This window comes from Argentina silus (assembly GCF_951799395.1).
Source record: "Argentina silus genome assembly, chromosome: 12".
Lineage (NCBI taxonomy): Eukaryota > Metazoa > Chordata > Actinopteri > Argentiniformes > Argentinidae > Argentina > Argentina silus.
Window position 1 is genome coordinate 18,962,821 of NC_139666.1, and position 15,310 is coordinate 18,978,130.

Genomic DNA, 15,310 nt, shown 5'->3' on the forward strand with positions numbered 1-15,310 from the left:
GAAGGGGAGAAAGAGACGAGAAGAAAGAGAGGGAAAGGGTTGAGAAACAAGTAAATGAGAGAACAAGTAAATGAGGGGGAGGATAGCGTTAACGTTGGAGCTGATCAGTGTGCGTTGGTGGTCCTGAGTAGAGGAGCCGGCGCTCCCTCTCTTTCATCCTCATCCTGTCTTCTCTCTCTCCTCTCCTCTTGGCCCTCTTTCCATTAATTAGTCCTAATGAAGAGACAAAGCCACCTCTCTGGCATCGGTCTCTGGCGCAGAAGACAGAGAGGCGTCTGTGATTAGCATATGAAGTGTCGCTGCTTCTGCAGAACAGCTGATAAATCAACGCCCATGCAGAAACCAACCGGCAGCTTGAGCAAGAGGTGTGTTCAAGGTTTACCTTTCCTTTTATATAGATCTGAGAATGACGTGGTGCGTTGACGTGGCTGGGAGGCTTCACCTTGTTCCCAGTGAAGCTGGGAAGCTTCTTCTTCTTATTTTTTTTTTAAGGCAGTTTTTTTACATGTGCACAGTCAAAACCACAGTATATCCCCTTAATTCAGTGAAGTACACTAATACAAACATATACACACAGACACAGTTTACGGTTGAGATAGTATATATACACACTGTGTGTGTGTGTGTGTGTGTGTGTGTGTGTGTGTGTGTGTGTGTGTGTGTGTGTGTGTGTGTGTGTGTGTGTGTGTGTAGTAGGACCTCAGTAGCTGTGTATCTTTGCTTCTGTCAGTGACTCAGAGGGCAGTGAAGCAAAAATAATCCTTATTACACAGCTGCTCTACAAAACTACGCTTAGACTTAAACACACAAATGCATGAACGCAAGCGCACACACATAAACACACGAATGCACACACACACATACACACACACACACACCACACACACACCACACACACATGCACACACACGCAAACACGCGCACACATGCGCACACACACACACACACACAGACAAACATTCTTACTCACTGATAAACAAGCACACTGATAAACATGTTCATTCACAGTACAGCACAGAATCCAGACTAGTTCACTGCATAACCTGACGTCTGACAGCAAGTGTTCGGCGTGTGAAATGTAACCCACATCAGGCCACCAAAGTCTGTTGAATAAATACGCCTACATTTACTTTTTCGAATTTATCATTGTGCCATTTCCTTATAGGAAGTACAGCATCACTCTCTTCATAGTTATCATAGCAGGTGTGGTGTTCTGTAGGAACCCTCCCTAAGTACATAGAGTAGAGCACTATTCTCTCTACCCTGAGTCAACACGCCGGAACCTTCTAAACCTCAGCCTCTAAACAAGGGCAACCACAGTCAGAACAGATACCAGTCTATGATATCCAAGGCAGTGCTGTGACTTCTTGTTTTAGCGTGGGAGGTGGTAGTGAGGCTCCTTCTTAATCACTCACAGCATTAGTTTGTTAAAAGGCTGCGGTTTCACAGTCAGAGTAATGGTTCCTCAATAGCTTTCATCCTCATAAAGGGCAGGTAAAAGGGCATGACTCGCCAGAAGGTCTGAGGCCTCTTGGCAATCTATACTGAAAGACCACAGAGCAGCATAGGGAGTTTCCTTTCTTTATTGAGTCATTATGTGGGTTAAGAGTACATTTATGTTCTGGGGAATGGGGCTGTCGATATGTCGTGGACATTTTGGCTCAGTTGGCCAAAGGAGTAGTAACAGGGGCATCCATCAAGCCATTACACACCACAGGTATGCCAGAGAGAGTGGCCATGCCCCTGTTGGCAGATGGCGTCAGAGAAAGCTTGATGTTATGTGCTGAGTACAGTGACAACAAACCGACCTTCAAAAACAACCATAAAAGGACATACTGTCCTGTACATACTGTAACATAACATAGTGTAAATGGTGTACTAATACAAGCACACATAAACCTGTACCTATAACAGCACAATAACACATATCAAAACACAAAACACATGAGATGATAAACACGAATACTAACACTCACATTTTCCTTTTACATGTAATGAGCATCAAAGAGGTTTCACTCTCAAACTCCTCCCTCTCCCCTCTCCTCTCCTCTCCTCTCCCCCATTCCCCTCTCTCTGTTTTCTACTGTATCTGTCTTTCCCATCTCCAATTTAATATTCCCTTGCAGCCTCTGGGCACATAGTAGAGAGCTCTGGTGTGAAGAATTGTGCAGCAGATCACAAACTGTGTGTATGTGTGTATATGTGTGTGTGTGTGTGTGTGTGTGTGTGTGTGTGTGTGTGTGTGTGTGTGTGTGTGTGTGTGTGTGTGTGTGGGTGCGTACAGTATGGTATGTGGGTCACCCTCCGTCCACTTCCAATGGAAAAGTAATCAGATCCCAAAGAGGCCTTAGCCTCATTATTTCAGGTAAGATCAGCACATATTTTACAGACTTCGGAAATATCTCTTTTAACTAGATAAAATATCTTTCCGCCTACGCATTTTTTCACCATATATCAGCAGATATTGCAGCTCACTTTCACCACATCATTTTGCACAGGACTAACCAGGTTAGTGGATATCATGTAGACCTATTGCCTGGAGGAATAGACAATACTTAAGGGATTCCTGAGAGCAGCTTGAGGGCTTTTCCTTGGTGGTCTCATCCATTCATCAATAATACATTTCTGCCTCCTCATCAGAATGTATCGCTGCACTCACGTCTTAAACATGATTCTGTTCTCAGTAAAGTATAAGAAGAACTCTATACTTAATTCGTGACTGGATTCTATAGCTGAAGTGAGATTGAGGATGACATCCCTGTTGTTAATGTATAGCTCTATCCTATTCTGTTCTAACTGAGATGCACAGCTCCAGCTCTGTAGTGTTAAGGTACAGTTTGGGTTCCTCATGAATGTTTAATGTCAGCCAGACACCAGCACAGGTCGATGGTGAATGTCAGAGCATCTCAACCCAGTCTCCAGAGAGCACTCAACAGCAGGAGGAAGCCATTTAAGCAGCCCTACGATAACCAGACATGATACAGCCTGCTATTACGACTACTGCTACTACTACTACTACTACTTCTACAGAGAGCACCATACTACACACTATTACACTGGGGATACAGAACAACAATCATTGAAGACGTGATTTGACTGTGCAGTACAGCTATTCTTCATCAAGCACTGATGAATGATGAATATTCACAGATACACTACACTCTATGATGGTGAAGAGCTATTATTCACAACCATGGTGATGATGTGATTACACAGTATATATAACATAATCATTCTAAATCAATGTATGAGCAATACTGAATACTGTAGACAGATTCAACCCAAACCTATGGAAAGTAAACTAGACTCCAAAGCTAGAGAGGGCATTGTAATGCATGGAATGGAATGAGGAATGGTATCAAACGCGCGCTTGCGTTTCATGCGTTCGCGTCACGCGTTTGCGTTTCACAGTCAAATCACGTCTTCGATGATTGTTGTTCCTCATTCCATTCCGTGCATTACAATGAGCCCGTCCTCCGTTGAACCTCCACCCGATCTACCCCGGTGTGCGCTACAAAATAATAATGTACCTTTGACGACAGACATTCAGAGTGTGTATTATACATGTGCAGTGAAGTGAGGTGAACACAGTCACAGATGAAGCTGTGGGTCACAACACAGCGAGGATGGAGGAGAGGCGGGATGAATACAACACTCCTGCAGGATGTGATACTGGAAGAGCAAACATAGAGCTGAGGGTTATTGGACATTAGCGGTTGTAACATTGTGTCAACATGACTCAAATTGACCTCTATGGGAGAGCTGGCCAGTAGGTTTGTTTTATGGATTGTTTATCTAGGCACAAACGCTACTGTATTTCACACAGAAAGACATTTGTGCGTACGCACACACGCACACACACGCACGCACACACACAGGAAATGTGTGGCGATTTATTAAAAAAAAAAGGTCCAGCTGGTTAAGTTGGATATTTACAGTAGGATTAACAGGCTAGAGTATCAGGCAGGGGGAAGAGCAGGTTAAGTTGGCCTTTTCAAGCTACCGTTTTCTATGTATAGTACAGTATGAATGGACCTCTCCTCCATCTACAACACTGAATTCTTTGACACAGTTCCATTTCAGAGTGGCTATACTGTACTGGCTGTTTGTGGATGTTCAAGCCTTGAAAAATATCAGTTTAATGTGCCACGCATGAACGTGACTGAGAACCACTGCATTCGATTCATTGTGATAGCTCCACAATAAACCCATCTCTTGTGTTAACCGTTTACTGAAAGGTCTTCAGCTACGGAAAGGTCAAACGACACACACAAGCGCACACACACAAACACACAGACACAAACACAAACACACACAATCTGATGATCTGAGTTCCAGGAAAATGCACCAAATATAATTTAGCCTGCATATCATCCACTTCCTGGGGTAGGATGTTGCTCTCTGTGCACAGCAAGGTGAAATCAATGGCCATCCTCTTTGGTGGCGGGCAGAGATAAGACTTAGCATGCTGGGGGAGATTGGGAATGCTTCTGGGAAGAGATGCTTGTTGGGTATGAAGGAGGAAGCAACGAAAGATTCAATGATACGTGGCGTGTTTGTCCGAGCGAAACCGTTCCCTGCCTGTGCCGACTTCACAACTAGACACTCACGCACTGACGCACGCACGCACCCGTACACACACACACACACACACACACACACACACACACACAGAGCCTCGAGGCATATTTCAAAGCTACAGGACTGAACTAATGACAGTGGATCTGTCAGTCAGACTCTCCACACCAGCGTCAATCAGGATGGCATCTGCAGGCACACCAATAACTGTCAAGAAGAACTGCTAATCATTTCCTGTCAATCACAATCCAATTATAACTGTCAATCACCTCGCAGAGTCAAACAGTTACGATGAATGGGGATCTGTGGGGAACTCTAATATGCAATTTTCAAATCTTTCGCAAATTGTCTAATCTTTGTTAGTCTGTCTGTGTGGGTCACCACAGCGATACAGTCCTGGACACTAATCTATGGTCAATTCTTTATCTTTATTTATGGTTAGGATTTTAGGAGAGTTAGTTAATGTTAGATCTGTGCCTAAGGGAAACCTCTACCCATGGCATTGCCATCCCATGAGCCTTAGTGTCCTGCTGACTGTGTGCAGCACCATCTCATTTGACTCACACTGGGAGAAAGATAGAGAAAGATCCCCCGCTGATCCTACGAAAAACCATTATGTGTAAAGAAGGGGATACTGGAGGTAGAAATCGGAGGACAGGCTCATTGTCATGCACGGAACGGAATTTTTACATTTCAATCAATCAGATTTCTACCTCCACCAGCCTCCCCTGGTGTAATGTGTATAACCTTGAGTGCATTTATGAGAATGAAAATATGACAAACAAGAAGAGATGAGAACACCTTGAAGACCCAGGGGTTGTTTAGTGGGAAAAACATTAAAGAACATTCTAGTTAAAAACAGAACGTACAGCAGTGGAGGCTGGTGGAGGTAGAAATCGGAGGACAGGCATGTAATGGCATGCAATGCATGGAACGGAATAAGGAATGGTATCAAACACACGTGTTTGAGGAATGGTATCACACCTGTTTGATACCATTCCCCATTCCATCCCTCATTCCATGCATCACAATGAGCCCATCCTCCGATTTCTACCTCCACCAGCCTCCCCTGATACACAGTACAGTAACACATTCTGCCTCTTGTTCAGAGCTCTCTGTCTGCCCCACCTATGATCACTGTATGTGTCAGAGTAGGTTACACAGATAGCATCCCAACTCCTGATAAGTGACCCTTTACAGCCGAAATCTGCAAACCTCTGCAAACTGGTCACCCTTATAGCAGTAGACTCACACACCTCAGTGAAGCAGTAACGTTCCAGCTCCCAGCTGAGCCTTCAATACAGAAATCACCAAACATGCCTAGAGGCCTTCGGCAGCTTCCTGTGTGGCTCAATGGAGCAGAAAATTGGAAAAATAGAAGAAGCCATCTGAGCCTATTCCTCTTTAGCCTTATCTCCCCCTTTCCTCTCTAGCCTTATCTCCCCCTTTCCTCTCTCACTTGTCCTCTCCTTTTCTCATCAGTATATACTCCTCTCATCCCTCCACTCCTCTTACCTCCTCTCCTCCTGCATCCTCCTCCTTCTCCCCTCCATGACCCCTTCCATTGCCTCTCCTTCCTCCATCCCTCCATCCCTTCCCCTCTCCTCTCCTTCCTCCATCCCTCTATCCATCCCCCTCTCCTCTCCTCTCCATCCTCCCCTCTCCCCTCCTCGTCTCTCCTTCTCCTCTTTTCTCCTCTGCTCTCTCCATCTCTTCCCTTCCCCTCTCCTCCCTCCATCCCTTCCCCTCTCCTCCATCCCTCCCGCTCTCCTCTCCTCTCTTCTCCTCTCCTCCTTCCCCTGAAGGAATGTGGCCCCTCATCTCTGTTTTAATGAGCTGCTTGTGTCTTTTGTCCTCTAAATGAGAGACACCAGCATGAACCCAGGCTGTGATTAGCATGGAAAACCATGCCATTCCCCTTCAACCATACACATACCTACGGAGAGAGAGAAGGGAGGGAGGGAGGGAGGGAGGGAGGGGAGGAGGATATTTAAAAGAGAATGAAAAACAGGAAGGGAAAGAGAGATAGAGGATGAGAGCAATGAGTTGTATTCCCTTGTGCCATTGAATGTCATATTGTGGGTGTTTATGAGAGGAAGACATAGACATCAGCCATGCTGAGAGAGACACACATTTTATCTTAAAGGGACACTTCACCCATTGTTAACAATCACAGTTAACATAACAGTATCTACATACAGTACTGTACTGGACGTGAAAACAGCAATTTTCTACCTTCTGTAGTCAAAGAAATATGAGAAAAGAAAATGACCATTTATGATGTCTTTGGGGGTTAAAAAAAATAAATCATTCAGTTATTTTCAGAAACTACAATGAGTTTCCAGCCAGAGGGAGTATGTTTCTGGCTGTAGTTTTGAAAACAAATGACTGAAACATTTTGTTTAACCCCAATGACATCATAGGGGGTAATTTCCTTAGGACCTTTTCTCTTATCTTTTTGACTATGCATGACTATGTAGATACTGGTATGGTGCTGGAGATAATGAATGAGGTGTACAAAATTGGCGAAGTGTCCCTTTAAATCCAAACACAATAATATATATATCATTGTATAACACAGTATTTGTAATCCATATCTATCATTACATGTCTCAGTGTATACTCAATGAGTCATGATATTTCAGTCACTGTGTAAGGACCTTGTTGTTTCAGCGCCACCCTGTTTTCTAAGGACTTTCTAAGCCTAGGAATTAAAGTGCTTTGAGATCTTTGTCAAATACACTCCACGCATGAAATTGAACACCTGTCCTTAAAAGCCACTTCTTTTCTCCCTCTCTACCATTTTTCCTGTCTCTCTCCATCTCAACTGCCGGTCCTTCGCTATCGTATTCTCAAAGCATTGACCAATCACCAGCTACGCAGGATGATCAATCTTGTTAATGACTAACATAATCAGGGCATGCTGTTAAGACACAACACTGAGACAGCCAGACCAATCCTCAACCAACCATCAATGTAATGAATACAGAAACACAAATCAATGTTCCATTTCCATCCCCCTGCCATCCCTGGCCTGTAAATGGTCTGTTCACGGGTGGATAAACCCAGTTATCACGGCTCTGTTTTGCTCCCTTTCTACTGATTCATTCATGATACGGAGTGATGAGAAGGTCAAACAGTCTGACAGACAATGGCTCTGCGGATCAGTCCTTCCGATGTCTTGTCATACGAAGACATTTGTGGGTTTATCAGTTTCACGTGTTTAACCTCAGCCTCATCTGACTGCATGGTTCCTTCACCAGCTCTTCATCACTACACACACGCAGATCAAAAGAGGAGGGAAAACAACCGGGAACGGCTGCCTCAGAGCTCCTTTCCAAGACTCCTCACGCTGATAAAACTGTGAGGATAAAAGCAAGAGGATTTGTGTTACACGATATTACACCACCTCCCCAGCAAATGTCAGGATGCAGGAGCCCTTTGTTCTTCAGCCCAGTGTGTAATGATCGCTGTAGTCGTCTCTAGTCTGGTAATTTTCTAAAGTGCTTACAGAGATGCAGTGGATAAGAGGCTGATTGTATTAACCCAGATTCAGGGTGCTGCTGCTGCTGCTGATATCTGGCTGAGAGAGGTTGGGGTTGTAAACATATTCCTCCTCCTCCTCCAGCAGTAACAGCCGGGCTGAATATTTCATAGGACCCATTTCTGTTTCATGGCCGTTCGTCTGCTACATTTTGTCGCGCTTCCTTCCTCTTCGAAGTGGAATAACTAACTAGGCAGAGCTGTGGCTGAGTAGAGAAGGAATCCCATAGAAGTGTGTGTGTGTGTGTCTGTGTGTGTGTGTGTGTGTGTGTGTGTGTGTGTGTGTGTGTGTGTGTGTGTGTGTGTGTGTGTGTGTGCGTGCGTGCGTGCGTGCGTGAGTGCGATGGAGGTCATCTTCCAAGTCCCAAAGCTTCATATGTGATGTGAAGAAGATGGGTTATGTTTTGGGACTATGGGCCACAATCATAAACTATCATAAACAGCTAAACAGCTTTTCTGTTGTGATCTGCAGTAGACTAACAATCTCAAATGCATCCACACTCAGAGACCTCATCCACCTATACTGTGGGTGTGTGTGTGTGTGTGTGTGTGTGTGTGTGTGTGTGTGTGGGTGTGTGCATGCAAGTGGGTGTGTGCATGCAAGTGTGTGTGTGTGTGTGTGTGTGTGTGTGTGTGTGTGTGTGTGTGTGTGTGAGAGAGAGAGATATACAATTAAAAAGACATCCAACTCACTCTCTAGGGCCCTGGAGACCTTCACCAAGTAATTACTAGACAGAGGACTCTCTTGACTCCCTCCCTCCCCCTCCCTCCCCCTCCTTCCCTCCCCCTCCCTCCCTCCCTCCAGAGGAGGGCTGTGGGGCCTGTGTGATGTGGGGGTTTGCAGTGGTAAGGGAAAGCTAGAGAGAGAGGTGGAGCCGTTTGTAGGAGGAGGGGTGGAGAGGGGCATGGCAGGGTGTTGCTCCCTGATGGGCAATTTATTATCCTGTTGAGTCACTCCTCTCTGCATTGTGTTGAAATGACATCCCTCTCCCCTGCCGCTCGTGAAAGTGTTTTTATTCCCTCAGTGCTGCTCGTGCAGCAGCAGTGGTGTCCCTCTGATTGCCTGGCTGTGTCTGTGGCTGAGCGGTGACGCCACGGGTTTCTGCGCCCACACCATGGGGATATATGGTGCATACAAAAAGGCATCGCTGTATACTTCAGAGGGGGAGAGGAGCGGAGTCGCCCGGTTCAAAGCAAATGAGCGGAGGAGCAGCAGCAGAGTGGGAGGGAGGGAAACCCAGCACGACACAACGCTGCCTGGGCACAGGCAAAGCCCAATGCAGCAGCACGACAGTGAGGGGTGGAGAGCTGTGCAACTAGGGGAGGCTAGTGGAGGTAGAAATCGGAGGATGGGCTCATTATAATGCATGGACCGAAATGAGGAAAGGTTGCATTACAATGAGCCCGTCCTCCTATGTCTGCCTCCATCAGCCTCCACTGTACACAAGCAGAGTCCAGCACAGGTGAACATCACTGCGGAACAGGCCCTAATCAGATTTTGTTCTAGAGCAGAACAGGCCGCGTTCCGGAACAGCTCTATGGAACATACAACCTCACACCTTAGCATGGTGCTGTTGTTCTGTGAACAGTTCAGCACAGTTCACGCCTGCTCCAGGCAGTCCAAGCCACCCCAGCCGAGTGTCCCAATTCTTCCCTCTGGCAGACACCTTTAGGGACATCAGACTGGGTTGCGAACGCCCACTGTCTCTATGACTTCCATTTTTCATTATCTTGTTTGGTCGAAAAAACAGACACACTCACACCTCCCTGCTTGACCACACACACACACACACACACACACACACACACACACACACACACACACACACACACACACACACACACCGTCTCTCGTCTTTGCCGAGGCTGATGTTCTAATTCCCTGTGACTGGATTCCCCGGGGCTCCTCTCTGCAGTGATGGATGTGCTCTCTGCTTGCCTGCATGCAGCGCGGTAAGGGAACCCCCATATCTGCCCCCTTTCTCCCTCCTTTCTCCACACTCTCTCCCGCCCTTTCTCCCTGCGTGAGTTATCTCAGTACTTGTTCGTGGTTAGAGGGACATTAGGTGGCTCTCGTAAATGCCCTCTGCAGATGATTCATTGCTGTAGTGGAGGGAACCAGGGAAGGTAGACTAATAACACAATAGCAATAGAGGCTGGTCCTACATGGCAGGATCATTTAGAAGGCTGTTTCGAAAAAGAATATTTTTTGGATGGTAAAACCTCCAAGAAACAGTAGGCTATTTCACCTTTAATTTCTCTCTATTGTCATGGTTCATTGTCTCATTGGAACTGATCTTCCGTTCCAGGCTCTTGCTCGACAAGCTCCGCTGTTCAGTTCGCTCTCATTGGTTTTGAAAATCAACTTGACAGTGACACATATTTATTAGACTCAAATGACGGTAATACTTGCCTCTGGCCATGTAGTCTAAAGCAACTCTAAAGTAACATTCGATTAGGATGTGTCAAATAAAGAATAGACAACATTTGTATAGGCCCATGTTCAACTAATAAAAATAGATTGTTTTCCCCCTGCTGCCACAGCAAGTAGACTATGATTCTATAAAAGGGAACTTTCTTTCTCACAAAGGAAAATTGGCTGCTAAACGAATGTGTCCGCTATCTGAATATGACATTTGTCATTTCTGTCTCTATACACCGGTTTAGGTGACCACCAAACTACTGTCCACAAAACTGACCATAGTGCAAACAGTTTTCAAGGTAGAACATCACAGGTCTGGAAAGCAAAAGGTGCTGTTTGCTGCATTGCACCTGTGCAAACAGACGCGTCTAACTTTACATGCGGATGTTGCCTATCCAGTATTAAGAACACATTTAAACTGCTTCTTTCATTTTTTATAAAGATCTGTTGAATGATTCTTTAATTATTCGGTAATTCCTTAATTAACTACATGACAGTAGGTCGGACATCTATTTACAGCACCATAAGACACAGCCTGCAAGATTTTGATGATGGAAAAAAATATGGAATCGCGGTGATCAGTGCTTCCTGGTCTGACACTTATCACCTCACGTCGTTGGGAATCTCCCATCAATATCAGAGTGCCATATCACCGCTCGGCGCCCTATAGTATGTTTCACATGTTTTGACATGCAACAAAGATGACAGCATTTCTCTAAAGATGGATAAGGAAAACGAATCTTACCTGAGATCACTTTAGCAAATGGTAAACTGTCTGGAAAATAGGGGGGAGACTTGGTGAGTCCGTGCTGTCTGTCTCGGTGCGCCTCTGTGTGGCGTCTGATGACAGCTGTGTCCGCACCGCACCGCACAGCAGCCAGGGTGTTCCCGTGTGGAGGGGGCGTGGTTACGGTTTCAGGGAGACAGTGCAGCTGGATTGCCCGGTAACTCGGTTTTATGTCAACTCGTTGGCGCGCGTGTGTGTGTGTGTGTGTGTGTGTGTGTGTGTGTGTGTGTGTGTGTGTGTGTGTGTGTGTGCGCGCGCGCGCGCGCGCGTGGGCTGGCTTGCGTGTGTGTGTGTGTGTGTGTGTGTGTGTGTGTGTGTGTGTGTGTGTGTGTGAGAGAGAGAGAGAGAGGGAGAGGGAGAGGTAGGGGAGAGAGAGGAAAGAGAGAGCGAGAGAGGAGAGAGTGAGCTCTTATTAATCTTATTTAACCAACTATCGTTTACATTGTTAAAATAATTCATGAACAAATAATTATCATGCACAATTAGCCAGTCTACAACTTACACCACAACCTATGTAAAAAGAACATGTAGACTACGCTACTTCTCTTTGTAGAAGTAAAAACTACCTCTCACCGCCAGATGGCAGCAAATAATCTACTCCTGTCATTTTGGGCTAGTGTGGGAGTGTCTTCACATCGTCTTTGATAATTCTATTGGATCATTCCCATCTGACAGATACAGAGGAACAAGACAGGGGGAAAACTCTTTGGAAAAAGAGTAATTTGCTTTAAAAAGCAATGGAGGAGTACAATTCCGGAGAGGAGGTAGCTAGACTATTTGTTTAGATTTACATTCTTAGCTCTGTGATTATTGTGTTATTCAGCCATGCACTGCTACCAATTATAGGCTGGTGATGGAGCTGCGGCTTTCTGAGCTAGCGAGTACTAGCATGTCTAGCTAGCTGAAAACGTCACAAACGAGTAGGCCAAAAAAATACTGGCTGGATTTCACATTAAACGGACAAATAACATTTGGTTAGCGGAACATATGGTTAACACGTAGCTACCTAGCTCGCGAAATGTTGTTTATGTTGATCGTGCATTAATTCCTGTGCTCTGTTTCATCTGTGTGGTACACATGATGTCATCATGGTCATGGGTGTGGTCAGTACTGGGATTGTTGATCAAAATCAGTATTTGTAGTAGCTAGCTAGCTAGCTGTGCTAGCAGTGTCCCAGCAGCATTCAACAGATAGCACATAGCTGTGAAAGTAATCCACTTAACAAACTCGACCCATTCAGAAATCCTCTGCCATAGCTCATTAACACCAGAGTACCACTCTTGACTAGTATGACCATCATTCAGCATCATCCTAAAAATTCGATACAGTCTGACATGTGAGCCTACTCCCTCATAAGGTCTTATGAACAGTTGTCTAGCTGCCCCATTTCCACTCCTAATCGCCTTTGATATATCTTGCATCAGCAGCACTTGTTGGGTTGACATCTCGCACAAAGGCAGCTCTTACTTGAAAATAAAGCTATGATGAAGTAGCTATAATCGTGAGGACAACCAGGGAAATCTAGGTCAGCAAGCTGGTTTGATGATAGGTTGGCATCAGCCTGAATAGCAATATCAATAACAAAGGCTTTTGTTTTGATCCTCTTTTGGTTGTGAAGTGATGATGAATGTAAAATGTTTCATGTTGTTCATCACTACTCTGTTTATGTTTCTAATCTCAGGTTTCCTTCAATGCGGATGAAGCCAGTGTCTCTGTCAAAGAGGTAAATAGGTTTTCTCTAATATGCCATGTTTGTCACTGTTTGTGAGTCTACAGGGGTGTCTAACCCTCTAGCTTTACTTTTATTTCAGTAAATGATCTCAGATTATTTCATTGGTGTTATCCGTGGTCATAAGCATGACTCTCCTTAATGGTGAAGATCTTTTTTTGTTTCAGTGTATTGAAAGTATTATCGGGGGAATCGACTACAACCAGAACAAAGTGAACCAATGGACTGCCAGCATAGTGGAGCTTTCTCTTACTCATCTGGTCAAACAAGGCAGACCATTCAAGTACATAGGTATGGAGTTAGGAAAAGTCACAACTGTATGTAATGAATGGCATAACATGATTATAGTCACATCAGAATAGTGTTGGAACATAGAGGAGGCTGGTGGAGGTAGACATCGGAGGACGGGCTCATTTGAATGCATGGAACGGAACACGGAATGGTATCAAACACACGTTTGAGAGTATTCCTGATTCCATTCCATGCATTATTATGAGCCCGTCCTCCGGTTTCTACCTCCACCAGCTTCCCCTGGTTGAAACATAGAGGAGCACTTGAGCGTTGAAGTGTGAGCAACACTGTTTACTGGTCTCTTGTCTTTCAGTGAACTGTGCTATCATGCAGAAGAGTGGTGCTGGTCTTCACACGGCCAACTCCTGCTACTGGGACACTGCTACTGATGGTGAGAACCAATGATGGACCATACACAGCTGCATTACTTACCCTGGAACACTGATTAAAACGCTATTTGATGTGTAAAATACACAGTTCTATCACTACATGATGTAACCACAAAGACACACACGTGTTTGATACCATTGCTCATACCATTCCATGCATTACAGTGAGCCTCCACCGGATGTAACTGTATTTTCCTGATGTGACTGTGTGAATTAATATTCTGTTGCTTTGTTCTTTCCGATTGTACTGATTTGATCTCTGATCGATTGTTATCTACTTATCTGGACTTCCTTGATTGGTATTTTTGTGGTCTTTCCGTAGGAAGCTGCACAGTCAGATGGGAGAATCGCACCATGTACTGTGTGGTGAGCGTTTTCGCCGTGGCAGTGACCTTGTAACACAGGACCCTGTATTTACTCTCCGAACCCCCCTCTCACAGAGAGCCGCACACAAACTGGCACGCACGACGACCACCTTCAGCCTTCAAGATCCTTTGTTGACTACCTGTGACAAGAAATGTCTATTGTACAAAAAATACCTCTCCATCCCCTGTCACGAATATGGTAACCGTAGGATGGGAAGTCAATGATGTTTATAAAGCGCTTTGAGCACCTGGTGGGAAAGCACTATATAGATCCAATTCATTATTGTTATGTGTGGATACATTGTGTTAACTTGGTGGTCTGTGGGAACAAAGAAAAAAAAGCACTACCGAAACCAGTCAAGATATTTTGTTGAGTAACTACAAACATCTTCAAAGATGTGCGTGGAAAGATATTATTAAGTAGATCAGTCAACAACTTTTTAGATAACAATAATTCCCTTGGCTCATCCACAGTTTGCATGAGTTGTGATACTATCTAATATGTTTATTTTGAACATGCCTGTAAGATTTCACGCGAGTGGATTCTTTGAAGCTCAAAGTTATCAGTTTATCAGTTATCAGTACATTCCCAAGAGAGAAGAGAAACAGTTGTGGGGGTTCCGTCTTTTTGCTAGCCTGAAGGAGTGCTTTTTAATTTAAGAATATGTTTAAGACTTATTAATTAAACATACACAGTGTATTTATTTTAAGTTAAAACCCTTCATTTGTAGCAGGCTTCATTTATCATCTTTACGTTGCCCATTGTTTTCAACTTCTCATATGATAGACTGCAATGAGTCAATAATGTGTTGTCATAGCTACGTAACTGTATTTGTCAAAGAAGAGATGTTGGTCTGATGCTCCAGGCCTTGGTCCCCCTCAGGGACTGTTGCAGTAACTGATGCCCAGAACAGTGCTCTGTCCTGGGCTTTCCACCATCAGTCTTACCCATGATGCGTGGAACACCTGGAGCCCAGCAGGAAACAAACACTATTAATCCAACCATGCTGTGTCCACTGTACTAACCTGCTTGTTCATTTATATTTCAATCATTAAATGTATTATTTAACATGGCACCAATGTCCTGGTCTCTTTCTGAGTTGTTTAATCTGTGAAGCAGCAGGTAGATTACCTCTTCAGTTACCTTCACATAATTCATTTACATAGTGGTTTAGGAGCAAGGGTTTTGGGTTATGGAGTCATTCT

At 44.7% G+C, this 15,310-nt stretch overlaps 2 protein-coding genes across 2 annotated transcripts in view; one reads left to right on the plus strand and one right to left on the minus strand.

Moving 5' to 3' along the window:
- sytl5 (synaptotagmin-like 5) overlaps positions 1-11,365 on the minus strand; it is a 28,389-nt gene extending 17,024 nt beyond the window's left edge. Inside the window, exon 1 of the mRNA XM_083681745.1 lies at positions 11,289-11,365. The gene's annotated coding sequence lies outside the window, so the exon portion shown is untranslated. The remainder of the gene's footprint in view (positions 1-11,288) is intronic.
- A 632-nt stretch (positions 11,366-11,997) lies between these two features.
- On the plus strand, positions 11,998-15,178 carry LOC310813072 (dynein light chain Tctex-type 3-like). The gene is made up of 5 exons (XM_083681912.1): positions 11,998-12,094; positions 13,012-13,053; positions 13,227-13,350; positions 13,664-13,741; positions 14,062-15,178. The coding sequence occupies exons 1-5, from the start codon at positions 12,068-12,070 to the stop codon at positions 14,136-14,138; spliced, it is 348 nt and encodes a 115-aa protein (XP_083538038.1). The 5' UTR covers positions 11,998-12,067; the 3' UTR covers positions 14,139-15,178.
- Positions 15,179-15,310: the final 132 nt, after the last annotated feature.